This window comes from Heterodontus francisci, chromosome 31, assembly GCF_036365525.1.
Source record: "Heterodontus francisci isolate sHetFra1 chromosome 31, sHetFra1.hap1, whole genome shotgun sequence".
Taxonomy (NCBI): Eukaryota; Metazoa; Chordata; class Chondrichthyes; order Heterodontiformes; family Heterodontidae; genus Heterodontus; species Heterodontus francisci.
The window spans coordinates 11,688,572-11,716,124 of record NC_090401.1 but is presented as its reverse complement, the minus strand read 5'-3'; the positions used below and the strand labels follow the sequence as shown (position 1 = coordinate 11,716,124).

Genomic DNA, 27,553 nt, shown 5'->3' with positions numbered 1-27,553 from the left:
ACAAATTCTGAGGGACAGGATTAATCTCCACTTGGAGAGGCAGGGATTAATCAGGGATAGTCAGCATGGCTTTGTCAGGGGGAGATCATGTCTAACTAACTTGATCGAAGTTTTTGAAGCAGTGACTAGATGTTTAGATGCGGGTAAAGCAGTTGATGTAGTCTACATGGACTTCAGTAAGGCTTTTGATAAGGTCCCGCATGGGAGATTGGTTAAGAAGGTAAGAGACCATGGGATCCAGGGCAATTTGGCAAATTGGATCCAAAATTGTCTTTGTGGCAGGAGGAAGAGGGTAATGGTCGAGGGTTGTTTTTGTGAGTGGAAGACTGTGACCAGTGGTGTACCACAGGGATCAGTGTTGGGACCCTTGCTGTTTGTAGTGTACATTAATAATTTAGACGTGAATATAAGAGGTATGATCCATAAGCTCGCAGATGACACGAAAATTGGTGGTGTCGTAAATAGTGAGGAGGTAAGCCTTAGATTACAGGACGATATAGATGGGCTGGTAGGATGGGCGGAGCTGTGGCAAATGGAATTTAATCCTGAGAAGTGTGAGGTGATGCATTTTGGGAGACTAACAAGGCAAGGGAATATACAATTGATGGTAGGACCCGAGGAAGTACAGAGGGTCAGAGAGACCTTGGTGTACTTGTCCATGGATCACTGAAGGCAGCAGCACAGGTAGATAATGTGGTTAGGAAAGCACATCGGATACTTGCCTTTATTAGCCGAGGCATAGAATATAAGAGCAGGGAGGTTATGATGGAGCTGTATAAAATGCTCGTTAGGCCACAGCTGGAGTACTGTTTACAGTTCTGGTCACCTCACAATAGGAAGGATGTGATTGCACTGGAGAGGGTGCAGAGGAGATTCACCAGGATGTTGCCTGGGCTGGAGCATTTCAGCTATGAAGAGAGACTGAAAAGGTTAGGGTTGTTTTCCTTAGAGCAGAGAAGGCTGAGGGGGGACATGATTGAGGAATACAAAATTATGAGGGGCATTGATAGGCTAGATAGGAAGAAACGTTTTCCCTTAGCGGAGGGGTCAATAACCAGGGCGCATAGATTTAAGGTAAGGTGCAGGAGGTTTAGAGTGGATTTGAGAAAAAAAAATTTCACCCAGAGGGTGGTTGGAATCTGGAACACACTGCCTGAAGAGGTGGTAGAGGCAGGAACCCTCACAACATTTTCCAAGTATTTAGATGAGCATTTGATATGCCATAGCATACAAGGCTACAGGCCAGGTGCTGGAAAATGGGATTTGAATAGTTAGGTGCTTGATGGCTGCCACAGGCACGATGGGCCGAGGGGCCTGTTTCTGTGCTGTATAACTCTATGACTCTATGTTTGATTAGTGCCAACAAACTTGGAGCTCTGCCTTTGAGAGGACTACCACATTGGTGATTTTGTCCTGCCAGGGGATACCCAGAATGCGCCACAGACCTTATTAAACCACACTACGTGCATTTACACACATACATTCCAAACCCATTCTAGTCTGCCTTGCATTCCTGTCCCCTCCCCCAACCCCCATCAGACCCCTCCTATTCCTGAACACCTTTTTATTCTAGCGCTGCTTTTCTCTCCCAATCCTCTGTGTATCTGTTTCCCCTCTCTAATTCATCCTGGTGTTCCTCCTCCTGCCAAATTAGTTTAAACCCCTCCCGAGGATATTGTAAATCCATGTGCATTTTGAATGCTCAGTCTCATTATTACTCAAGTCATATTCACTGTGATATCAGAGCAACACACGAGCAAAGTCAGAATTGCACTCCTTCAACCCCCAGTTCTTCATTACAATTCATATTACCAGCTTGCTGCTTATTATCAAGTCAGCAGTGAGGGGGGTGAGCCCTTATTTCAGAGGTCATGATAAACAAAAACTTTCTTCTGTTTAGAACCAGAATAGCAGGGCAGGATGTCAGTCCATTACATTGCAGGCGTCTAACGGACCCTGAGTATATTAAATAAAAACCAAAACATGTTGGTGGGCTTTCCAGTTCTTGGGTTTTATCAGTCACAAGGCCTTGTAGCGTGTTCATGCTTCAAACTGTAATGTACGTTACTTTTGTTCTCCTAGGGTTCAGCTGGTGCACCTGGAATTATGGGACAACCTGGGCCAAAGGTATGAAATCTTACTGAGGAGATTCTTTATAAATTAAATGGATTGGCTTGGCTCAGTGGAATACTCCAGGGATTATCTGTACTTTTGTAAGAATATTGAAGCCTTTTTATTGTTTCCTTACTCAGTTGGTATGTCAGTAGCGCTAGATAACAGGCACTCACTAAAGGGTTTATTTTATGTTTGAGGCGAAAGCCCTTTCTGCTTGAGGTCCATAAAGAGGATGGACGATCTAACCCCTGACCTCCAGCAATGCTGCTATAACTAGAGGTTTGGTCCATTCGCTGCGTGGGTGACTTTCTCCCTGATTTCCCCTCACTTCCTGCACAACAACACACACCAGCTGCTCAGCAGCTCCCCAGAGTAATTATTGGGAGCGCAATGGTGTGGGCTTCTCTCGGATCACCACTTCCTGCCTCTCAGCATTGCTGCTGCAGTGCGGCACCTGCTTGGGTTTTTGTCAGTCTCACCAGCTGTTAATAGGATCATCATCTTTTCACAGTCTATTAAAGGGTTCTCAAAGCATTCATCAGAGAATGTTGCTCAAAAAGAAACTACTATGTAACAGCGCAGGTGGGATCTAGCAATACCCACCCATCATGCCAGGCCCCATTGTAGATGTGTTGGAGCAAATGATGAATCTGTCTTGTTGACTGGTCGGAATGTTCTAGAAGAATTTTGAAACAAAGTCAAAGACAAGACTGAAGATGAGGCACAGAGTATAATGAAGAAGAAAGGATTGCGTTTGTGTTGCACCTTATCGCAAAAACAACTCAAAGTGATTCAGGGACAATTACTCAGTTTGAAGCAGAACCATTTTTTGCTCAGCATTGAGATGAATGTCCAGTTAATCTGACTTTGATAGTATTGGTTGAGGGCAGAATATTGACCAGAAAACTGGAAAACTTCTGGCTCTTCTTCAAATGAGTGTTGTGGGATGTTTAGCATCTACCTAAACAGGCACCTCTTCAGCATATCATTTAAGGATCGGACATCTGGCAGTGCAGCATTAATGTTGTAGCGTCAGCCTAGATCAGGTACAGAACCTGAACTCGCAACCACTGTTCAGAAAGCGCTGTGGAATTGCCAGTTCTTTCTTTTTATCGATCATTTCAAAGTCCTGCCTGCTTACTTAAGGGTGTTTTATTTTCCAAATGACCATCCATTATGTGCTGTTTGATTCCCATAATCCATGAGGAACTTGCAAGGCCTTATGAAGCCTGTTTGGTCAGAGCCACCCATCCCTCTATTACTAGTGGTTGTCGCGTGTTCTCTTAACTTCTGTGTTAGCTGCTACTATACACAAAGCACTGACCACTCAAGACGGGATCAGTAACACAGCAATGTGGATTCTTTCTTTGAGGATGGTTCTGCAACTACACAGAGGTCTTTGCTGTACAGTACTTACTTAACACTGCCCACCATCCAGAAATCACATGGTGTTTTACATCACAGCTCTTACACTGTGGCATGTTAACATAATCACCCTCTTAAAGGTGTACACACAACAGTGATGTCATCCTTCCTCCCCAGGTGGTGTTCACACTTTGTTCCATCTCTTGTATTAGCACAATTACTGAATACAGAGCGGGCCCACAGGATCACTGATGTTATAAATTCATTCTCAGGATGTGGGCGTCACTGGCAAGGCTGGTATTTATTGCTTATCCCTAGTTGCCCTGAGAAGATGGTGGGCCTACTTCTTGGAATAACTGTCCCTGTGAGGCTTACTAGGCCCCCTCAGAGGGCAGTTAAGCTTCAACCATGTTGGCCTGGGATTGGATTCACAGATGAGCCAGACTGGGTAAGGGCAACTTGTTTTCTTCCTAAAAAGAAATAAGACACCTGACTTCCGTGATCTTGTTTCCTCATTGATTATGTGAATCAAACTGTACATAGAGGATGGTCTATTCGGTAACCAGACAAGGCTTTGAAATGATATAGGCTCTTCGGCTCCTCACAGGTATTAGTGAACCTATTCAGTTTTTGCAATCCACCAACTTCATGGTCACTTTTACAGATGTGAGCTTTTTGTTTCTCGATTTTAGTAAACTGAATTCAGCTGGGATTTCAGCTCAGGTTCTCTGGATAATGAGCAGTACAAGGAATACTACACATTCGCAAATCAGCCTGTCATATTGTGCCCCATTTCTTCCCGGGGATGTGGGGAAGGAATCCTATCCCAGGCAGGGAATGAATATCTAATACTTTCTCCACACTTTTTATCCCAAGGGTGAGCCAGGAGCACCGGGTGAAAAGGGCGCACAGGGAGAGAGAGGAAAACCTGGGATGTACGGAGGGTATTCGGGCAAGAGTGGCGGCATGGGGCTCCCAGGCCCTCCTGGTTCTCTCGGAGAAAGAGGATTGCCTGGCCCCACAGGACCTGCAGGTATTCCTGGAATGCCAGGTACACCAGGAACACCAGGAACAGCGGTAAGGAGTTCAGCAAAGTGTACTTAATGTAGAATGGTTCTTTCAGAAGATGTGAGCCTTCTCTTGGGTCTTTGGTAAGCACTGAACTGTGTGCCATGGGTCCGATTCCTCTCCACTGTGGACCAATTTTTCCCACGCCCTTCCTGTTGCATTCGTTGGAAACTCTCAGGACTTCAAAAGGCGCTGACCGTAAGAATTCATAGTTTACATTGGGATCATGCCCATGGTGGAGTGCCTCCAGTGACCCTGCTGAAGTCCTCGAGATCAGGGGGAAGATCCCACAGAAGCAGCCTTTCAGTGTTGTGCCCAACAAACATAGGAGCATCGGAACAGGAGGAGGCCATTCAGCCCTTCAAGCCTGTTCCACCAGTCAATTAGATCATGGCTCATTTGTATCGGAACTTTGTTTACCTGCTTTGGTTCCATAATCCTTAATACCCATACCTAAACAAATCTCTTGTTTTGATCACTTCAATTGACCCCCAGCATACAGAACCTTTTGGAGAGGGAGTTCCTGATTGCCACTACCCAGATTCCAGAAACATCAGCAGTAGCTGACCTGCCCCCTTCAGAGTGAGAATTTGGGCACTCCTTTGCTTCGTTCCTAAGTCTGTGACTTTGGATCGACTTTAAACTGCATCTGCCAGTTGTTGGCCCAGTTCTTCAACCAATCCCTCCACTCGCCATGCTCCCACCACCCCCCCACAACCCCCGCCCCCAACTTGGTGGAGATTGAGGTGCTCACTAGATATAATGCTGTTTGGGGTCATTTAACATCAATAGGCTTCGCCATCAGCTCAGCAGCTGGTAGGAAGCACATAGAGGCCATTGGCTCAGTGAAAAACATCCCCTTGTTGGACCAGGATGAGCAGGTGTTCCCCAGATCTCAGGAGGTCAGATGTGGCCTCCCATGATCCAGCCTGTTCCACAGGTATTTCTCTGACTCCTCCCTTGATCAGTAATTCTTCAGTAGTCCTGTCAATAAAACTGACCATCTCTTCGTATCCACCCCCCACTGCCACCTCTCCAGGTGGCAGGTTCAAAGAATACATCTCCTGCTATGATGAAACATCGGGGAACAGTGTAGCTGCTTCCCAGTGGCAGACCGGTGTGGAGAGGAGATGGTCAATCTTTCCGAATAGTTATCATCTCTCAGTTCTGGTAAAAATCCATGTAAATCCTTTTATTATATGGAGATCAGAACAGTGGTTCTGAGAAACCTGATCTGGTGACAGAAACTCATTCACCCCAAAGACATATTCAGGAGGTTAACCAGGAAAAGTTAATAAATCCTGAAGTTAGGGATCATATGGCATGTTTATTATTTTTCTTGTCCTTAAGGAGAGTTCTGTAATTAGGTGGACCAAGGTGATGACATACAATTAAATCTGTTATTCCAAGATATTTCAAGCGGCATTGCCTTCATTCTTTTGTTGAGCCCACACCATATAACATAAATGATCTTAAAGCACCTCATCACTCTGGATTCATGTGCCAGCGGAGGGTAAATGTGTGCCATGTGTGGTGAAGCTGCAAACTTGTTCTGTCTAAATGTGTTTACGTATCTTTTAACACAAAGGGAACATTCCCTCATGCAGTTTCCATAAGGGAACTCCCGCTTCAACCTGATTTCTCCACTCAGTCAAGTGACCCTTTCTCAAACTAACGCAGTAGTCTTTGATTCCATCCCCCAGGCTGAAGCTGTTAATTTTGATGAGATCAAGAGGTTAATAAGACAGGAAGTTACAAAAATCTTTGATGGTGAGTGAACCTTTTTATTTACGTTCCTTTATCTCCTTCAGTTCACACATTGGATAATTACAGTTCCACAATCTCAACAAGGAAATTTATTGTCTGCCTCCTTACCAAACAATAACCTGGGGCAGGGTTTTCCCCACAGGCTTCATCACCCTCAAATAGGGGTTGAAGTCCGCACTGTGTGGGGAACAGTTACCCCTCTGGTTTTCCCCAAATTACCCAATTATTGCCCAGAGGGTGGGCTCACCATCCAATTAAGGGCAGTGGAGAGGGATGGGGATGCTGTTGAAGCTGAAGGACCAATAGGAGTCTCTCCAGCTTGCTAAGCAGCAGGATATCTTTGCAGGGAAGTAAGGGAGAGGATGCCCCAAGATGGAGGCGCCTTCTCTCCAACTTCTTAAATTTAGAATAAAAAATGGCCTCAGCAGCCAGATCACCATTGTGAAGGGGAGCCTGTCCACAGGGCCACCTGCGGCTGTATCTGAAACCAGGCAGGGAGGGTCTCTAAGCCTGCCTGGAGCACTGATACCGTGTTCCCTGCCCCCCCCCCCCCACACACTGGTCTGTCACTGGGAGGCCTCTTACAGGCAGCTACACTATTCCCCGACATCTCCGGAGACCTGGAGGCCGACTGTTAAATATCAAATTCCAGACAGCCTACAGCAATAGGCCTTAATCAGCTGAATCAGCTACCTGCCACTCCAGGAAAATAGCCCAGGGAGGCGGGATGGAGCCAGAGAACCGGAACACCGGCCGGCAACAGGAATTTCCATGCACATCCCCTCCATGTCTGCCACATCAGGGGCTAAAACTCCTCCCTATGATGACTGGGAACTGATTTGCCAGGGACAGAACGACACACACCCAGTTCCTCCTAATTCCAGAATTCCTGATCTGGGTCCTTTTGCTATAAGGAGCTGCTGAGTGGAAGCTGGGTACTCTTTCCCTCCTGTCATGTTGGAGGAGAGGGTAATGATCTCTGAGCCACACTCACACAATTTGTATGAGCATCAGGCAGCTGGGATTGATAGTGGCTGGCGTCTGGGAAGGGTCATTAACTCACCCTCTGAGTCACGAGAGGAGCGAAACCCATAAATAATCTCATTGTATCACTGACAGAATGGGTACTCTGTCATCGGCAAAATGGTGCTGCCTGGCATCCCTCTTCTCAGTGGAGGGACATCACTCTCCCCATTATAGGGGCAACCCTCTCCCCACCAAAGGTACATCCCTCTCCTCAGTGGAGGGACATCCCTCTCCCCTCCAAAGGGACATCCCACTCCCCACCAAAGGTACATCCCTCTCCTCAGTGGAGGGACATCCCTCTCCCCTCCAAAGGGACATCCCCCTCCCCACCAAAGGGACATCCCTCTCCCCTCCAAAGGGACATCCCTCTCCCCTCCAAAGAGACATCCCTCTCCCCTCCAAAGGTACATCCCTCTCCCCTCCAAAGGTACATCCCTCTCCCCACCAAAGGGACAACCCTCTCCCCTCCAAAGGTACATCCCTCTCCCCTCCAAAGGGAAATCCCTCTCCCCACCAAAGGGACAACCCTCTCCCCTCCAAAGGGACATACCTCTCCCCACCAAAGGGACATAACTCTCCCCACCAAAGGGACAACCCTGTCCCCTCCAAAGGGAAATCCCTCTCCCCTCCAAAGGGACATCCCTCTCCCCTCCAAAGGGACATCCCTCACCTCAGTGTAGGGACATCCCACTCCCCTCCAAAGGGACATCCCTCTCCCCTCCAAAGGGACATCCCTCTTCCCTCCAAAGGGACATCCCTCTTCCCTCCAAAGGGACATCCCTCTTCCCTCCAAAGAGACATCCCTCTCCCCTCCAAAGGTACATCCCTCTCCCCAGTGTAGGGACATCCCTCTCCCCAGTATATGGCTGACCCTCTCCCCAGTATATGGCTGACCCTCTCCCCAGTATATGGACGACCCTCTCCCCAGTCTATGGACGACCCTCTCCCCAGTCTATGGTCGGCCCTCTCCCCAGTCTATGGACGACCCTCTCCCCAGTCTATGGACGACCCTCTCCCCAGTCTATGGACGGCCCTCTCCCCAGTCTATGGACGGCCCTCTCCCCAGTATATGGACGGCCGTCTCCCCAGTATATGGAAGGCCCTCTCCCCAGTATCTGGACTGCCCTCTCCCCAGTATATGGACTGCCCTCTCCCCAGTATATGGACGGCCCTCTCCCCAGTATATGGAAGGCCCTCTCCCCTGGATATGGACGGCCTTCTCCCCAGTATATGGACGGCCCTCTCCCCAGTATATGGAAGGCCCTCTCCCCAGTATATGGAAGGCCCTCTCCCCAGTATATGGAATGCCATCTCCCCAGTATATGGAAGGCCCTCTCCCCAGTATATGGACGGCCCTCTCCCCAGTATATGGACGGCCCTCTCCCCAGTAGATGGACGACCCTCACCACCGTATATGGACGACCCTCTCCCCAGTATATGGAAGATCCTCTCCCCAGTATCTGGACGGCCCTCATCCCAGTATCTGGACTGCCCTCTCCCCAGGATCTGGACGGCCCTCTCCCCAGTATATGGACGACCCTCTTCCCAGTATATGGACGACCCTCTCCCCAGTAAATGGAAGGCCCTCTCCCCAGCATATGGATGGCCCTCTCCCCAGTATATGGAAGGCCCTCTCCCCAGTATATGGACAACCCTCTCCCCAGTATCTGGACGGCCCTCTCCCCAGTATCTGGACTGCCCTCTCCCCAGTATCTGGACGGCCCTCTCCCCAGTATCTGGACGGCCCTCTCCCCAGTATCTGGACGGCCTTGTCCCCAGTATATGGAAGGCCCTCTCCCCAGTATATGGACATGCCTCTCCCCAGTATATGGACGACCCTCTCCCCAGTATATGGAAGGCCCTCTCCCCAGTATATGGAAGGTCCTCTCCCCAGTATATGGACGGCCCTCTCCCCAGTATATGGACGACCCTCTCCCCAGTATATGGACATCCCTCTCCCCAGTATATGGACATCCCTCTCCCCAGTATATGGACATCCCTCTCCCCAGTATATGGAAGGCCCTCTCCCCAGCATATGGAAGGCCCTTTCCCCAGTATAAGGACGGCCCTCTCCCGAGTATATGGACGTGTCTGTCCCCAGTATATGGACGGCCCTCTCCCCAGTATATGGACGGCCCTCTCCCCAGTATATGGACGGCCCTCTCCCCAGTATATGGACGGCCCTCTCCCCAGTATATGGGCGGCCCTCTCCCCAGTATATGGGCGGCCCTCTCCCCAGTATAAGGACGGCCCACTCCCGAGTATATGGACGACCCTCTCCCCAGTATTTGGAAGGCCCTCTCCCCAGTACATGGACGGCCCTCTCCCCAGTACATGGACGACCCTCTCCCCAGTATATCGACATCCTTCCCCCAGTATATGGAAGGCTCTCTCCCCAGTATATGGAAGGCCCTCTCCCGAGTATATGGACGTGTCTGTCCCCAGTATATGGAATGCCCCCTCCCCAGTATATGGACATCCCCTTCCCCAGTATATGGACATCCCTCTCCCCAGTATATGGAATGCCCTCTCCCCAGTATATGGAATGCCCTCTCCCCAGTATATGGACATCCCTCTCCCCAGTATATGGACATCCCTCTCCCCAGTATATGGAATGCCCTCTCCCCAGTATATGGAATGCCCACTCCCCAGTATATGGACATCCCTTTCCCCAGTATATGGACATCCCTCTCCCCAGTATATGGAATGCCCTCACCCCAGTATATGGAATGCCCTCTCCCCAGTAAATGGGCATCCCTCTCCCCAGTATATGGAATGCCCTCTCTCCAGTATATGGACAGCCCTCTCCCCAGTATATGGACATCCCTCTCCCCAGTATATGGAATGCCCTCTCCCCAGTATATGGGCATCCCTCTCCCCAGTATATGGAATGCCCTCTCTCCAGTATATGGACAGCCCTCTTCCCAGTATATGGAATGCCCTCTCCCCAGTATATGGACATCCATTTCCCCAGTATATGGAATGCCCTCTCCCCAGTATATGGAATGCCCTCTCTCCAGCATATGGACAGCCCTCTCCCCAGTACATGGACATCCCTCTCCCCAGTATATGGAATGCCATCTCCCCAGTATATGGACGACCCTCTCCCCAGTATATGGAATGCCCTCTCCCCAGTATATGGAATGCCCTCTCCCCAGGATATGGAATGCCCTCTCCCCAGTATATGGAATGCCCTCTCCCCAGTATATGGAATGCCCTCTCCCCAGTATATGGAATGCCCTCTCTCCAGCATATGGACAGCCCTCTCCCCAGTACATGGACATCCCTCTCCCCAGTATATGGAATGCCATCTCCCCAGTATATGGACGACCCTCTCCCCAGTATATGGACGACCCTCTCCCCAGTATATGGAATGCCCTCTCCCCAGTATATGGAATGCCCTCTCTCCAGCATATGGACAGCCCTCTCCCCAGTACATGGACATCCCTCTCCCCAGTATATGGAATGCCATCTCCCCAGTATATGGACGACCCTCTCCCCAGTATATGGACGACCCTCTCCCCAGTATATGGAAGATCCTCTCCCCAGTACATGGACATCCCTCTCCCCAGTATCTGGACGGCCCTCACCCCAGTATCTGGACGGCCCTCTCCCCAGGATCTGGACGGCACTCTCCCCAGTATATGGACGACCCTCTCCCCAGTATATGGACGACCCTCTCCCCAGTATATGGACGGCCCTCTCCCCAGTATATGGACGGCCCTCTCCCCAGCATATGGACGACTCTCTCCCCAGTAGATGGACGACCCTCACCACCGTATATGGACGACCCTCTCCCCAGTATATGGACGACCCTCTCCCCAGTAAATGGAAGGCCCTCTCCCCAGTATCTGGACGGCCCTCTCCCCAGTATCTGGACGGCCCTCTCCCCAGTATCTGGACTGCCCTCTCCCCAGGATCTGGACGGCCCTCTTCCCAGTATCTGGACGGCCCTCTCCCCAGTATTTGGACGGCCCTGTCCCCAGTATATGGAAGGCCCTGTCCCCAGTATATGGACATGCCTCTCCCCAGTATATGGACGACCCTCTCCCCAGTATATGGAAGGCCCTCTCGCCAGTATATGGAAGGTCCTCTCCCCAGTATATGAACGGCCCTCTCCCCAGTATATGGACATCCCTCTCCCCAGTATATGGACATCCCTCTCCCCAGTATATGGAAGGCCCTCTCCCCAGCATATGGAAGGCCCTTTCCCCAGTATAAGGACGGCCCACTCCCGAGTATATGGACGACCCTCTCCCCAGTATTTGGAAGGCCCTCTCCCCAGTACATGGACGGCCCTCTCCCCAGTACATGGACGGCCCTCTCCCCAGTACATGGACGGCCCTCTCCCCAGTACATGGACGGCCCTCTCCCCAGTACATGGACGACCCTCTCCCCAGTATATCGACATCCTTCCCCCAGTATATGGAAGGCCCTCTCCCCAGTATATGGAAGGCCCTCTCCCGAGTATATGGACGTGTCTGTCCCCAGTATATGGAATGCCCCCTCCCCAGTATATGGACATCCCTTTCCCCAGTATATGGACATCCCTTTCCCAGTATATGGACATCCCTCTCCCCAGTATATGGAATGCCCTCTCCCCAGTATATGGACATCCCTCTCCCCAGTATATGGACATCCCTCTCCCCAGTATATGGAATGCCCTCTCCCCAGTATATGGAATGCCCACTCCCCAGTATATGGACATCCCTTTCCCCAGTATATGGACATCCCTCACCCCAGTATATGGAATGCCCTCTCGCCAGTAAATGGGCATCCCTCTCCCCAGTATATGGAATGCCCTCTCCCCAGGATATGGAATGCCCTCTCCCCAGTATATGGAATGCCCTCTCTCCAGCATATGGACAGCCCTCTCCCCAGTACATGGACATCCCTCTCCCCAGTATATGGAATGCCATCTCCCCAGTATATGGACGACCCTCTCCCCAGTATATGGACGACCCTCTCCCCAGTATATGGAATGCCCTCTCCCCAGTATATGGAATGCCCTCTCCCCAGTATATGGAATGCCCTCTCTCCAGCATATGGACAGCCCTCTCCCCAGTACATGGACATCCCTCTCCCCAGTATATGGAATGCCATCTCCCCAGTATATGGACGACCCTCTCCCCAGTATATGGACGACCCTCTCCCCAGTATATGGAAGATCCTCTCCCCAGTACATGGACATCCCTCTCCCCAGTATCTGGACGGCCCTCACCCCAGTATCTGGACGGCCCTCTCCCCAGGATCTGGACGGCACTCTCCCCAGTATATGGACGACCCTCTCCCCAGTATATGGACGACCCTCTCCCCAGTATATGGACGGCCCTCTCCCCAGTATATGGACGGCCCTCTCCCCAGCATATGGACGACTCTCTCCCCAGTAGATGGACGACCCTCACCACCGTATATGGACGACCCTCACCACCGTATATGGACGACCCTCTCCCCAGTATATGGACGACCCTCTCCCCAGTAAATGGAAGGCCCTCTCCCCAGTATCTGGACGGCCCTCTCCCCAGTATCTGGACGGCCCTCTCCCCAGTATCTGGACTGCCCTCTCCCCAGGATCTGGACGGCCCTCTCCCCAGTATTTGGACGGCCCTGTCCCCAGTATATGGAAGGCCCTGTCCCCAGTATATGGACATGCCTCTCCCCAGTATATGGACGACCCTCTCCCCAGTATATGGAAGGCCCTCTCGCCAGTATATGGAAGGTCCTCTCCCCAGTATATGGACGGCCCTCTCCCCAGTATATGGACATCCCTCTCCCCAGTATATGGACATCCCTCTCCCCAGTATATGGAAGGCCCTCTCCCCAGCATATGGAAGGCCCTTTCCCCAGTATAAGGACGGCCCACTCCCGAGTATATGGACGACCCTCTCCCCAGTATTTGGAAGGCCCTCTCCCCAGTACATGGACGGCCCTCTCCCCAGTACATGGACGGCCCTCTCCCCAGTACATGGACGGCCCTCTCCCCAGTACATGGACGACCCTCTCCCCAGTATATCGACATCCTTCCCCCAGTATATGGAAGGCCCTCTCCCCAGTATATGGAAGGCCCTCTCCCGAGTATATGGACGTGTCTGTCCCCAGTATATGGAATGCCCCCTCCCCAGTATATGGACATCCCTTTCCCCAGTATATGGACATCCCTCTCCCCAGTATATGGAATGCCCTCTCCCCAGTATATGGAATGCCCTCTCCCCAGTATATGGACATCCCTCTCCCCAGTATATGGACATCCCTCTCCCCAGTATATGGAATGCCCTCTCCCCAGTATATGGAATGCCCACTCCCCAGTATATGGACATCCCTTTCCCCAGTATATGGACATCCCTCACCCCAGTATATGGAATGCCCTCTCGCCAGTAAATGGGCATCCCTCTCCCCAGTATATGGAATGCCCTCTCCCCAGTATATGGAATGCCCTCTCCCCAGTATATGGACATCCCTTTCCCCAGTATATGGACATCCCTCACCCCAGTATATGGAATGCCCTCTCGCCAGTAAATGGGCATCCCTCTCCCCAGTATATGGACATCCCTCTCCCCAGTATATGGAATGCCCTCTCTCCAGTATATGGACATCCCTCTCCCCAGTACATGGACGGCCCTCTCCCCAGTAAATGGGCATCCCTCTCCCCAGTATATGGAATGCCCTCTCTCCAGTATATGGGCATCCCTCTCCCCAGTATATGGAATGCCCTCTCTCCAGTATATGGACAGCCCTCTTCCCAGTATATGGAATGCCCTCTCCCCAGTATATGGGCATCCCTCTCCCCAGTATATGGAATGCCCTCTCTCCAGTATATGGACAGCCCTCTTCCCAGTATATGGAATGCCCTCTCCCCAGTAAATGGGCATCCCTCTCCCCAGTATATGGACATCCCTCTCCCCAGTATATGGAATGCCCTCTCCCCAGTATATGGGCATCCCTCTCCCCAGTATATGGAATGCCCTCTCTCCAGTATATGGACAGCCCTCTTCCCAGTATATGGAATGCCCTCTCCCCAGTATATGGACATCCATTTCCCCAGTATATGGAATGCCCTCTCCCCAGTATATGGACATCCCTCTCCCCAGTATATGGAATGCCATCTCCCCAGTATATGGACGACCCTCTCCCCAGTATATGGAATGCCCTCTCCCCAGTATATGGAATGCCCTCTCCCCAGGATATGGAATGCCCTCTCCCCAGTATATGGACAGCCCTCTCCCCAGTACATGGACATCCCTCTCCCCAGTATATGGAATGCCATCTCCCCAGTATATGGACGACCCTCTCCCCAGTATATGGACGACCCTCTCCCCAGTATATGGAATGCCCTCTCCCCAGTATATGGAATGCCCTCTCTCCAGCATATGGACAGCCCTCTCCCCAGTACATGGACATCCCTCTCCCCAGTATATGGAATGCCATCTCCCCAGTATATGGACGACCCTCTCCCCAGTATATGGACGACCCTCTCCCCAGTATATGGAAGATCCTCTCCCCAGTACATGGACATCCCTCTCCCCAGTATCTGGACGGCCCTCACCCCAGTATCTGGACGGCCCTCTCCCCAGGATCTGGACGGCACTCTCCCCAGTATATGGACGACCCTCTCCCCAGTATATGGACGACCCTCTCCCCAGTATATGGACGGCCCTCTCCCCAGTATATGGACGGCCCTCTCCCCAGCATATGGACGACTCTCTCCCCAGTAGATGGACGACCCTCACCACCGTATATGGACGACCCTCTCCCCAGTATATGGACGACCCTCTCCCCAGTAAATGGAAGGCCCTCTCCCCAGCATATGGATGGCCCTCTCCCCAGTATATGGAAGGCCCTCTCCCCAGTATATGGACAACCCTCTCCCCAGTATCTGGACGGCCCTCTCCCCAGTATCTGGACGGCCCTCTCCCCAGTATCTGGACGGCCCTCTCCCCAGTATCTGGACGGCCCTCTCCCCAGTATCTGGACTGCCCTCTCCCCAGGATCTGGACGGCCCTCTTCCCAGTATTTGGACGGCCCTCTCCCCAGTATTTGGACGGCCCTCTCCCCAGTATTTGGACGGCCCTGTCCCCAGTATATGGAAGGCCCTGTCCCCAGTATATGGACATGCCTCTCCCCAGTATATGGACGACCCTCTCCCCAGTATATGGAAGGCCCTCTCGCCAGTATATGGAAGGTCCTCTCCCCAGTATATGGACGGCCCTCTCCCCAGTATATGGACATCCCTCTCCCCAGTATATGGACATCCCTCTCCCCAGTATATGGAAGGCCCTCTCCCCAGCATATGGAAGGCCCTTTCCCCAGTATAAGGACGGCCCACTCCCGAGTATATGGACGACCCTCTCCCCAGTATTTGGAAGGCCCTCTCCCCAGTACATGGACGGCCCTCTCCCCAGTACATGGACGGCCCTCTCCCCAGTACATGGACGACCCTCTCCCCAGTATATCGACATCCTTCCCCCAGTATATGGAAGGCCCTCTCCCCAGTATATGGAAGGCCCTCTCCCGAGTATATGGACGTGTCTGTCCCCAGTATATGGAATGCCCCATCCCCAGTATATGGACATCCCTTTCCCCAGTATATGGACATCCCTTTCCCCAGTATATGGACATCCCTCTCCCCAGTATATGGAATGCCCTCTCCCCAGTATATGGACATCCCTCTCCCCAGTATATGGACATCCCTCTCCCCAGTATATGGAATGCCCTCTCCCCAGTATATGGAATGCCCACTCCCCAGTATATGGACATCCCTTTCCCCAGTATATGGACATCCCTCACCCCAGTATATGGAATGCCCTCTCGCCAGTAAATGGGCATCCCTCTCCCCAGTATATGGAATGCCCTCTCCCCAGTATATGGAATGCCCTCTCCCCAGTATATGGAATGCCCTCTCCCCAGTATATGGACATCCCTTTCCCCAGTATATGGACATCCCTCACCCCAGTATATGGAATGCCCTCTCGCCAGTATATGGAATGCCCTCTCCCCAGTATATGGACATCCCTCTCCCCAGTATATGGAATGCCCTCTCTCCAGTATATGGACATCCCTCTCCCCAGTATATGGAATGCCCTCTCTCCAGTATATGGACATCCCTCTCCCCAGTATATGGAAGGCCCTCTCCCCAGTATATGGACATCCCTCTCTCCAGTATATGGACATCCCTCTCCCCAGTATATGGACATCCATCTCCCCAGTATATGGACATCCATCTCCCCAGTATATGGAATGCCCTCTCCCCAGTATATGGACATCCCTCTCCCCAGTATATGGAATGCCCTCTCTCCAGTATATGGACATCCCTCTCCCCAGTATATGGAATGCCCTCTCTCCAGTATATGGACATCCCTCTCCCCAGTATATGGAATGCCCTCTCCCCAGTATATGGACATCCCTCTCTCCAGTATATGGACATCCCTCTCCCCAGTATATGGACATCCATCTCCCCAGTATATGGAATGCCCTCTCTCCAGTACATGGACATCCCTCTCCCCAGTATATGGAATGCCATCTCCCCAGTATATGGACGACCCTCTCCCCAGTATATGGACGACCCTCACCACCGTATATCGACATCCTTCCCCAGTATATGGAAGGCCCTCTCCCCTGTATATGGAAGGCCCTCTCCCGAGATTATGGACGTGTCTGTCCCCAGTATATGGAATGCCCCCTCCCCAGTTTATGGACATCCCTTTCCCCAGTATATGGACATCCCTTTCCCCAGTATATGGACATCCCTCTCCCCAGTATATGGAATGCCCTCTCCCCAGTATATGGAATGCCCTCTCCCCAGTATATGGAATGCCCACTCCCCAGTATATGGAATGCCCACTCCCCAGTATATGGACATCCCTTTCCCCAGTATCTGGACGGCCCTCTCCCCAGTATCTGGACGGCCCTCTCCCCAGTATCTGGACTGCCCTCACCCCAGTATCTGGACGGCCCTCTCCCCAGGATCTGGACGGCCCTCTCCCCAGGATCTGGACGGCCCTCTCCCCAGGATCTGGACGGCCCTCTCCCCAGGATCTGGACGGCACTCTCCCCAGTATATGGACGACCCTCTCCCCAGTATATGGACGACCCTCTCCACAGTATATGGACGACCCTCTCCACAGTATATGGACGGCCCTCTCCCGAGTATATGGACGTGTCTGTCCCCAGTATATGGAATGCCCCCTCCCCAGTTTATGGACATCCCTTTCCCCAGTATATGGAAGGCCCTCTCCCCAGTATATGGAAGGCCCTCTCCCGAGTATATGGACGTGTCTGTCCCCAGTATATGGAATGCCCCCTCCCCAGTTTATGGACATCCCTTTCCCCAGTATATGGACATCCCTTTCCCCAGTATATGGACATCCCTCTCCCCAGTATATGGAATGCCCTCTCCCCAGTATATGGAATGCCCTCTCCCCAGTATATGGAATGCCCACTCCCCAGTATATGGAATGCCCACTCCCCAGTATATGGACATCCCTTTCCCCAGTATCTGGACGGCCCTCTCCCCATTATCTGGACGGCCCTCTCCCCAGTATCTGGACTGCCCTCACCCCAGTATCTGGACGGCCCTCTCCCCAGGATCTGGACGGCCCTCTCCCCAGGATCTGGACGGCCCTCTCCCCAGGATCTGGACGGCACTCTCCCCAGTATATGGACGACCCTCTCCCCAGTATATGGACGACCCTCTCCCCAGTATATGGACGACCCTCTCCCCAGTATATGGAAGGCCCTCTCCCCAGTATATGGCCGGCCCTCTCCCCAGTATATGGCCGGCCCTCTCCCCAGTATATGGCCGGCCCCCTCCCCAGTATCTGGACGGCCCTCTCCCAGTATATGGACGGACCTCTCCCCAGTATATGGAAGGCCCTCTCCCCAGTATATGGAAGGCCCTCTCCCCAGTATATGGACGGCCCTCTCCCCAGTATATGGCCGGCCCTCTCCCCAGTATATGGCCGGCCCCCTCCCCAGTATCTGGACGGCCCTCTCCCAGTATCTGGACGGACCTCTCCCCAGTATATGGACGGACCTCTCCCCAGTATATGGACGGCCCTCTCCCCAGTATATGGCCGGCCCTCTCCCCAGTATATGGCCGGCCCCCTCCCCAGTATCTGGACGGCCCTCTCCCAGTATATGGACGGACCTCTCCCCAGGATCTGGACGGCCCTCTCCCCAGGATCTGGACGGCACTCTCCCCAGTATATGGACGACCCTCTCCCCAGTATATGGACGACCCTCTCCCCAGTATATGGAAGGCCCTCTCCCCAGTATATGGACGGCCCTCTCCCCAGTATATGGCCGGCCCCCTCCCCAGTATATGGCCGGCCCCCTCCCCAGTATCTGGACGGCCCTCTCCCAGTATATGGACGGCACTCTCCCCAGGATCTGGACGGCCCCCTCCCCAGTATCTGGACGGCCCTCTCCCAGTATATGGAAGGCCCTCTCCACAGTATCTGGACTGCCCTCTCCCCACTATCTGGACGGCCCTCTCCCCACTATCTGGACGGCCCTCTCCCCAGTATATGGACGACCCTCTCCCCAGTATATGGAAGATCCTCTCCCCAGTATCTGGACGGCCCTCTCCCCAGTATATGGACGACCCTCTCCCCAGTATATGGAAGATCCTCTCCCCAGTATCTGGACGGCCCTCTCCCCAGTATATGGACGGCCCTCTCCCCAGTATATGGAAGATCCTCTCCCCAGTATCTGGACGGCCCTCTCCCCAGTATATGGACGGCCCTCTCCCCAGTATCTGGACGGCCCTCTCCCCAGTATATGGAAGATCCTCTCCCCAGTATCTGGACGGCCCTCACGCCAGTATCTGGACTGCCCTCTCCCCAGGATCTGGACGGCCCTCTCCCCAGTATATGGACGACCCTCTCCCCAGTATATGGACGACCCTCTCCCCAGTAAATGGAAGGCCCTCTCCCCAGTATATGGATGGCCCTCTCCCCAGTATATGGAAGGCCCTCTCCCCAGTATATGGACAACCCTCTCCCCAGTATCTGGACGGCCCTCTCCCCAGTATCTGGACGGCCCTCTCCCCAGTATCTGGACGGCCCTGTCCCCAGTATATGGAAGGCCCTCTCCCCAGTATATGGACATGCCTCTCCCCAGTATATGGACGACCCTCTCCCCAGTTTCTGGAAGGCCCTCTCCCCAGTATATGGAAGGTCCTCTCCCCAGTATATGGACGGCCCTCTCCCCAGTATATGGACGGCCCTCTCCCCAGTATATTGACGACCCTCTCCCCAGTATATGGACATCCCTCTCCCCAGTATATGGACATCCCTCTCCCCAGTATATGGAAGGCCCTCTCCCCAGTATATCGACATCCTTCCCCCAGTATATGGAAGGCCCTCTCCCCAGTATATGGACGTCCCTCTCCCCAGTATATCGACATCCTTCCCCCAGTATATGGAAGGCCCTCTCCCCAGTATATGGAAGGCCCTCTCCCGAGTATATGGACGTGTCTGTCCCCAGTATATGGAAGGCCCTTTCCCCAGTAGAAGGACGGCCCTCTCCCGAGTATATGGACGTGTCTGTCCCCAGTATATGGACGGCCCTCTCCCCAGTATATGGACGGCCCTCTCCCCAGTATATGGAATGCCCTCTCCCCAGTATATGGAATGCCCTCTCCCCAGTATATGGACATCCCTCTCCCCAGTATATGGAATGCCCTCTCCCCAGTATATGGAATGCCCACTCCCCAGTATATGGACATCCCTTTCCCCAGTATATGGACATCCCTTTCCCCAGTATATGGACATCCCTCTCCCCAGTATATGGAATGCCCTCTCCCCAGTATATGGACATCCCTCTCCCCAGTATATGGAATGCCTTCTCTCCAGTATATGGACATCCCTCTCCCCAGTATATGGAATGCCCTCTCCCCAGGACATGGACATCCCTCTCCAGTATATGGACAGCCCTCTTCCCAGTATATGGAATGCCCTCTCCCCAGTATATGGACATCCCTCTCCCCAGTATATGGACATCCCTCTCCCCAGTATATGGAATGCCCTCTCCCCAGTATATGGAATGCCCTCTCCCCAGTATATGGAATGCCCTCTCCCCAGTATATGGGCATCCCTCTCCCCAGTATATGGAATGCCCTCTCCCCAGTATATGGAATGCCCTCTCCCCAGTATATGGAATGCCCTCTCCCCAGTATATGGGCATCCATCTCCCCAGTATATGGACATCCATCTCCCCAGTATATGGAATGCCCTCTCCCCAGTATATGGAATGCCCTCTCCCCAGTATATGGACATCCCTCTCCCCAGTATATGGGCATCCCTCTCCCCAGTATATGGGCATCCCTCTCCCCAGTATATGGAATGCCCTCTCTCCAGTATATGGGCATCCCTCTCCCCAGTATATGGAATGCCCTCTCTCCAGTATATGGACAGCCCTCTCCCCAGTATATGGACATCCCTCTCCCCAGTATATGGAATGCCCTCTCTCCAGTATATGGACATCCCTCTCCTCAGTATATGGAATGCCCTCTCCCCAGTATATGGACATCCCTCTCTCCAGTATATGGACAGCCCTCTTCCCAGTATATGGACAACCCTCACCCCAGTATATGGACATCCCTCTCCCCAGTATATGGAATGCCCTCTCCCCAGTATATGGACCTCCCTCTCCCCAGTATATGGACATCCCTCTCCCCAGTATATGGAATGCCCTCTCCCCAGTATATGGACATCCCTCTCCCCAGTATATGGAATGCCCTCTCTCCAGTATATGGACATCCCTCTCCCCAGTATATGGAATGCCCTCTCCCCAGTATATGGACATCCCTCTCTCCAGTATATGGACAGCCCTCTTCCCAGTATATGGACATCCCTCTCCCCAGTATATGGACATCCCTCTCCCCAGTATATGGAATGCCCTCTCCCCAGTATATGGAATGCCATCTCCCCAGCATCTGGACGGCCCTCTCCCCAGTATATGGACGACCCTCTCCCCAGTATATGGACGACCCTCTCCCCAGTATATGGACGACCCTCACCACCGTATATGGACGACCCTCTCCCCAGGATATGGAAGATCCTCTCCCCAGTATCTGGACGGCCCTCACCCCAGTATCTGGACGGCCCTCTCCCCAGGATCTGGACGGCCCTCTCCCCAGGATCTGGACGGCACTCTCCCCAGTATATGGACGACCCTCTCCCCAGTATATGGACGACCCTCTCCCCAGTATATGGACGACCCTCTCCACAGTATATGGACGACCCTCTCCACAGTATATGGACGACCCTCTCCACAGTATATGGACGGCCCTCTCCCCAGTATATGGAAGGCCCTCTCCCCAGTATATGGACGGCCCTCTCCCCAGTATATGGCCGGCCCTCTCCCCAGTATATGGACGGCCCCCTCCCCAGTATCTGGACGGCCCCCTCCCCAGTATCTGGACGGCCCTCTCCCCAGTATCTGGACGGCCCTCTCCCAGTATATGGACGGACCTCTCCCCAGTATATGGACGGCCCTCTCCCCAGTATCGGAACGGCCCTCTCCCCAGTATCTGGACGGCCCTCTCCCCAGTATCTGGACGGCCCTCTCCCCAGTATATGGCCGACCCTCTCCCCAGTATATGGAAGATCCTCTCCCCAGTATCTGGACGGCCCTCACCCCAGTATCTGGACTGCCCTCTCCCCAGGATCTGGACGGCCTTCTCCCCAGTATATGGACGACCCTCTCCCCAGTATATGGACGACCCTCTCCCCAGGAAATGGAAGGCCCTCTCCCCAGCATATGGATGGCCCTCTCCCCAGTATATGGAAGGCCCTCTCCCCAGTATATGGACAACCCTCTCCCCAGTATCTGGACGGCCCTCTCCCCAGTATCTGGACGGCCCTCTCCCCAGTATCTGGACGGCCCTCTCCCCAGGATCTGGACGGCCCTCTCCCCAGGATCTGGACGGCCCTGTCCCCAGTATATGGAAGGCCCTCTCTCCAGTATATGGAAGGTCCTCTCCCCAGTATATGTACGGCCCTCTCCCCAGTTTCTGGAAGGCCCTCTCCCCAGTATATGGAAGGTCCTCTCCCCAGTATATGGACATGCCTCTCCCCAGTATATGGACGACCCTCTCCCCAGTTTCTGGAAGGCCCTCTCCCCAGTATATGGAAGGTCCTCTCCCCAGTATATGGACGGCCCTCTCCCCAGTATATGGACGGCCCTCTCCCCAGTATATGGACATCCCTCTCCCCAGTATATGGAAGGCCCTCTCCCCAGTATATGGAAGGCCCTTTCCCCAGTATATGGAAGGCCCTCTCCCCAGTATATGGACATCCCTCTCCCCAGTATATGGACATCCCTCTCCCCAGTATATGGACATCCCTCTCCCCAGTATATGGAAGGCCCTCTCCCCAGTATATGGAAGGCCCTTTCCCCAGTATATGGAAGGCCCTTTCCCCAGTATATGGAAGGCCCTCTCCCCAGTATATGGAAGGCCCTCTCCCCAGTATATGGAAGGCCCTTTCCCCAGTATATGGACATCCCTCTCCCCAGTATATGGACATCCCTCTCCCCAGTATATGGAAGGCCCTCTCCCCAGTATATGGAAGGCCCTTTCCCCAGTATATGGAAGGCCCTCTCCCCAGTATATGGAAGGCCCTTTCCCCAGTATATGGAAGGCCCTCTCCCCAGTATATGGAAGGCCCTTTCCCCAGTATAAGGACGGCCCTCTCCCGAGTATATGGACGTGTCTGTCCCCAGTATATGGACGTCCCTCTCCCCAGAATATGGACGGCCCTCTCCCCAGTATATGGACGGCCCTCTCCCCAGTATATGGACGGCCCTCTCCCCAGTATATGGGCGGCCCTCTCCCCAGTATATGGACGGCCCTCTCTCCAGAATATGGACGGCCCTCTCCCCAGTATATGGACGGCCCTCTCCCCAGTATATGGACGGCCCTCTCCCCAGTATATGGACGGCCCTCTCCCCAGTATATGGAAGGCCCTTTCCCCAGTGTAAGGACGGCCCTCTCCCGAGTATATGGACGTGTCTGTCCCCAGTATATGGACGGCCCTCTCCCCAGAATATGGACGGCCCTCTCCCCAGTATATGGACGGCCCTCTCCCCAGTATATGGGCGGCCCTCTCCCCAGTATATGGGCGGCCCTCTCCCCAGTATATGGAAGGCCCTCTCCCCAGTATAAGGACGGCCCACTCCCGAGTATATGGACGACCCTCTCCCCAGTATTTGAAAGGCCCTCTCCCCAGGACATGGACGGCCCTCTCCCCAGTACATGGACGACCCTCTCCCCAGTATATCGACATCCTTCCCCCAGTATATGGAAGGCCCTCTCCCCAGTATATGGACGTCCCTCTCCCCAGTATATCGACATCCTTCCCCCAGTATATGGAAGGCCCTCTCCCCAGTATATGGAAGGCCCTCTCCCGAGTATATGGACGTGTCTGTCCCCAGTATATGGAATGCCCCCTCCCCAGTTTATGGACATCCCTTTCCCCAGTATATGGACATCCCTTTCCCCAGTATATGGACGACCCTGTCCCCAGTATATGGAAGGCCCTCTCCCCAGTATATGGACATGCCTCTCCCCAGTATCTGGACGACCCTCTCCCCAGTACATGAAAGGTCCTCTCCGCAGCATATGGAAGGTCCTCTCCCCAGTATATGGTCGGCCCTCTCCCCAGTATATGGACGGCCCTCTCCCCAGTATATGGACGGCCCTCTCCCCAGTATATGGACATCCTTCTCCCCAGTATGAGGACGACCCTCTCCCCAGTAAATGGACGACCCTCTCCCCAGGACATGGAAGGCCCTCTCCCCAGTATATGGAAGGCTCTCTCCCCAGTATATGGACGACCCTCTCCCCAGTATATGGACGACCCACTCCCCAGTATATGGACGACCCTCTCCCCAGTATATCGACATCCTTCCCCCAGTATATGGAAGGCCCTCTCCCCAGTATATGGACGTCCCTCTCCCCAGTATATCGACATCCTTCCCCCAGTATATGGAAGGCCCTCTCCCCAGTATATGGAAGGCCCTCTCCCCAGTATATGGAAGGCCCTCTCCCGAGTATATGGAAGGCCCTCTCCCGAGTATATGGACGTGTCTGTCCCCAGTATATGGACGGCCCTCTCCCCAGTATCTGGACGGCCCTCTCCCCAGTATCTGGACGGCCCTCTCCCCAGTATCTGGACGGCCCTGTCCCCAGTATATGGACGGCCCTCTCCCCAGTATATGGACATCCCTCTCCCCAGTATTTGGACATCCTTCTCCCCAGTATTAGGACGACCCTCTCCCCAGTAAATGGACGACCCTCTCCCCAGGACATGGAAGGCCCTCTCCCCAGTATCTGGACGGCCCTGTCCCCAGTATATGGACGGCCCTCTCCCCAGTATATGGACATCCCTCTCCCCAGTATATGGACGGCCCTCTCCCCAGTATTTGGACATCCTTCTCCCCAGTATTAGGACGACCCTCTCCCCAGTAAATGGACGACCCTCTCCCCAGTAAATGGAAGGCCCTCTCCCCAGTATATGGAAGGCCCTCTCCCCAGTATATGGAAGGCCCTCTCCCCAGTATATGGAAGGCCCTCTCCCCAGTATATGGACGACCCTCTCCCCAGTATATCGACATCCTTCCCCCAGTATATGGAAGGCCCTCTCCCCAGTATATGGACGTCCCTCTCCCCAGTATATCGACATCCTTCCCCCAGTATATGGAAGGCCCTCTCCCCAGTATATGGAAGGCCCTCTCCCGAGTATATGGACGTGTCTGTCCCCAGTATATGGACGGCCCTCTCCCCAGTATCTGGACGGCCCTCTCCCCAGTATCTGGACGGTCCTCTCCCCAGTATCTGGACGGCCCTCTCCCCAGTATCTGGACGGCCCTGTCCCCAGTATATGGAAGGCCCTCTCCCCAGTATATGGAAGGCCCTCTCCCCAGTATATGGAAGGCCCTCTCCCCAGTATATGGAAGGTCCTCTCCCCAGTATATGGACATGCCTCTCCCCAGTATATGGACGACCCTCTCCCCAGTATCTGGACTGCCCTCTCCCCAGTATCTGGACGGCCCTGTCCCCAGTATATGGACGGCCCTCTCCCCAGTATATGGACATCCCTCTCCCCAGTATTTGGACATCCTTCTCCCCAGTATTAGGACGACCCTCTCCCCAGTAAATGGACGACCCTCTCCCCAGGACATGGAAGGCCCTCTCCCCAGTATATGGAAGGCCCTCTCCCCAGTATATGGACGACCCTCTCCCCAGTATATGGACGACCCACTCCCCAGTATATGGACGACCCTCTCCCCAGTATATCGACATCCTTCCCCCAGTATATGGAAGGCCCTCTCCCCAGTATATGGACGTCCCTCTCCCCAGTATATCGACATCCTTCCCCCAGTATATGGAAGGCCCTCTCCGCAGTATATGGAAGGCCCTCTCCCCAGTATATGGAAGGCCCTCTCCCGAGTATATGGAAGGCCCTCTCCCGAGTATATGGACGTGTCTGTCCCCAGTATATGGACGGCCCTCTCCCCAGTATCTGGACGGCCCTCTCCCCAGTATCTGGACGGCCCTCTCCCCAGTATCTGGACGGCCCTCTCCCCAGTATCTGGACTGCCCTCTCCCCAGTATCTGGACGGCCCTGTCCCCAGTATATGGACGGCCCTCTCCCCAGTATATGGACATCCCTCTCCCCAGTATATCGACATCCTTCCCCCAGTATATGGAAGGCCCTCTCCCCAGTATATGGACGTCCCTCTCCCCAGTATATCGACATCCTTCCCCCAGTATATGGAAGGCCCTCTCCCCAGTATATGGAAGGCCCTCTCCCGAGTATATGGACGTGTCTGTCCCCAGTATATGGAATGCCCCCTCCCCAGTTTATGGACATCCCTTTCCCCAGTATATGGACATCCCTTTCCCCAGTATATGGACATCCCTCTCCCCAGTATATGGAATGCCCTCTCCCCAGTATATGGAATGCCCTCTCCCCAGTATAAGGAATGCCCACTCCCCAGTATAAGGAATGCCCACTCCCCAGTATATGGAATGCCCACTCCCCAGTATATGGACATCCCTTTCCCCAGTATATGGACATCCCTCACCCCAGTATATGGTATGCCCTCTCCCCAGTATATGGACATCCCTCTCCCCAGTATATGGAATGCCCTCTCCCCAGTATATGGAATGCCCACTCCCCAGTATATGGAATGCCCACTCCCCAGTATATGGACATCCCTTTCCCCAGTATATGGTATGCCCTCTCCCCAGTATATGGACATCCCTCTCCCCAGTATATGGAATGCCCTCTCCCCAGTATATGGAATGCCCACTCCCCAGTATATGGAATGCCCCCTCCCCAGTTTATGGACATCCCTTTCCCCAGTATATGGACATCCCTTTCCCCAGTATATGGACATCCCTCTCCCCAGTATATGGAATGCCCTCTCCCCAGTATATGGAATGCCCACTCCCCAGTATATGGAATGCCCACTCCCCAGTATATGGACATCCCTTTCCCCAGTATATGGACATCCCTCACCCCAGTATATGGTATGCCCTCTCCCCAGTATATGGACATCCCTCTCCCCAGTATATGGAATGCCCTCTCCCCAGTATATGGAATGCCCTCTCCCCAGTATATGGACATCTCTCTCCCCAGTCTCTGGAATGCCCTCTCCCCAGTATATGGAATGCCCACTCCCCAGTATATGGACATCCCTTTCCCCAGTATATGGACATCCCTCTCCCCAGTATATGGAATGCCCTCTCCCCAGTATATGGACATCCCTCTCCCCAGTATATGGAATGCCCTCTCTCCAGTATATGGGCATCCCTCTCCCCAGTATATGGAATGCCCTCTCCCCAGGACATGGACATCCCTCTCCAGTATATGGACAGCCCTCTTCCCAGTATATGGAATGCCCTCTCCCCAGTATATGGACATCCCTCTCCCCAGTATATGGACATCCCTCTCCCCAGTATATGGAATGCCCTCTCCCCAGTATATGGAATGCCCTCTCCCCAGTATATGGGCATCCCTCTCCCCAGTATATGGAATGCCCTCTCCCCAGTATATGGAATGCCCTCTCCCCAGTATATGGAATGCCCTCTCCCCAGTATATGGGCATCCATCTCCCCAGTATATGGACATCCATCTCCCCAGTATATGGAATGCCCTCTCCCCAGTATATGGAATGCCCTCTCCCCAGTATATGGACATCCCTC

At 53.4% G+C, this 27,553-nt stretch overlaps 1 protein-coding gene across 8 annotated transcripts in view; it reads left to right on the top strand.

Annotated features, from left to right (window-relative positions):
- col16a1 (collagen, type XVI, alpha 1) overlaps positions 1-27,553 on the top strand; it is a 628,911-nt gene that overhangs the window by 507,101 nt on the left and 94,257 nt on the right. For all 8 annotated transcript variants that reach the window (XM_068011105.1, XM_068011107.1, XM_068011111.1 and 5 more), the window contains 3 exons: positions 2,083-2,127; positions 4,357-4,557; positions 6,252-6,318. In XM_068011105.1, coding sequence (XP_067867206.1) covers positions 2,083-2,127; positions 4,357-4,557; positions 6,252-6,318 — 313 coding nt within the window. The remainder of the gene's footprint in view (positions 1-2,082; positions 2,128-4,356; positions 4,558-6,251; positions 6,319-27,553) is intronic.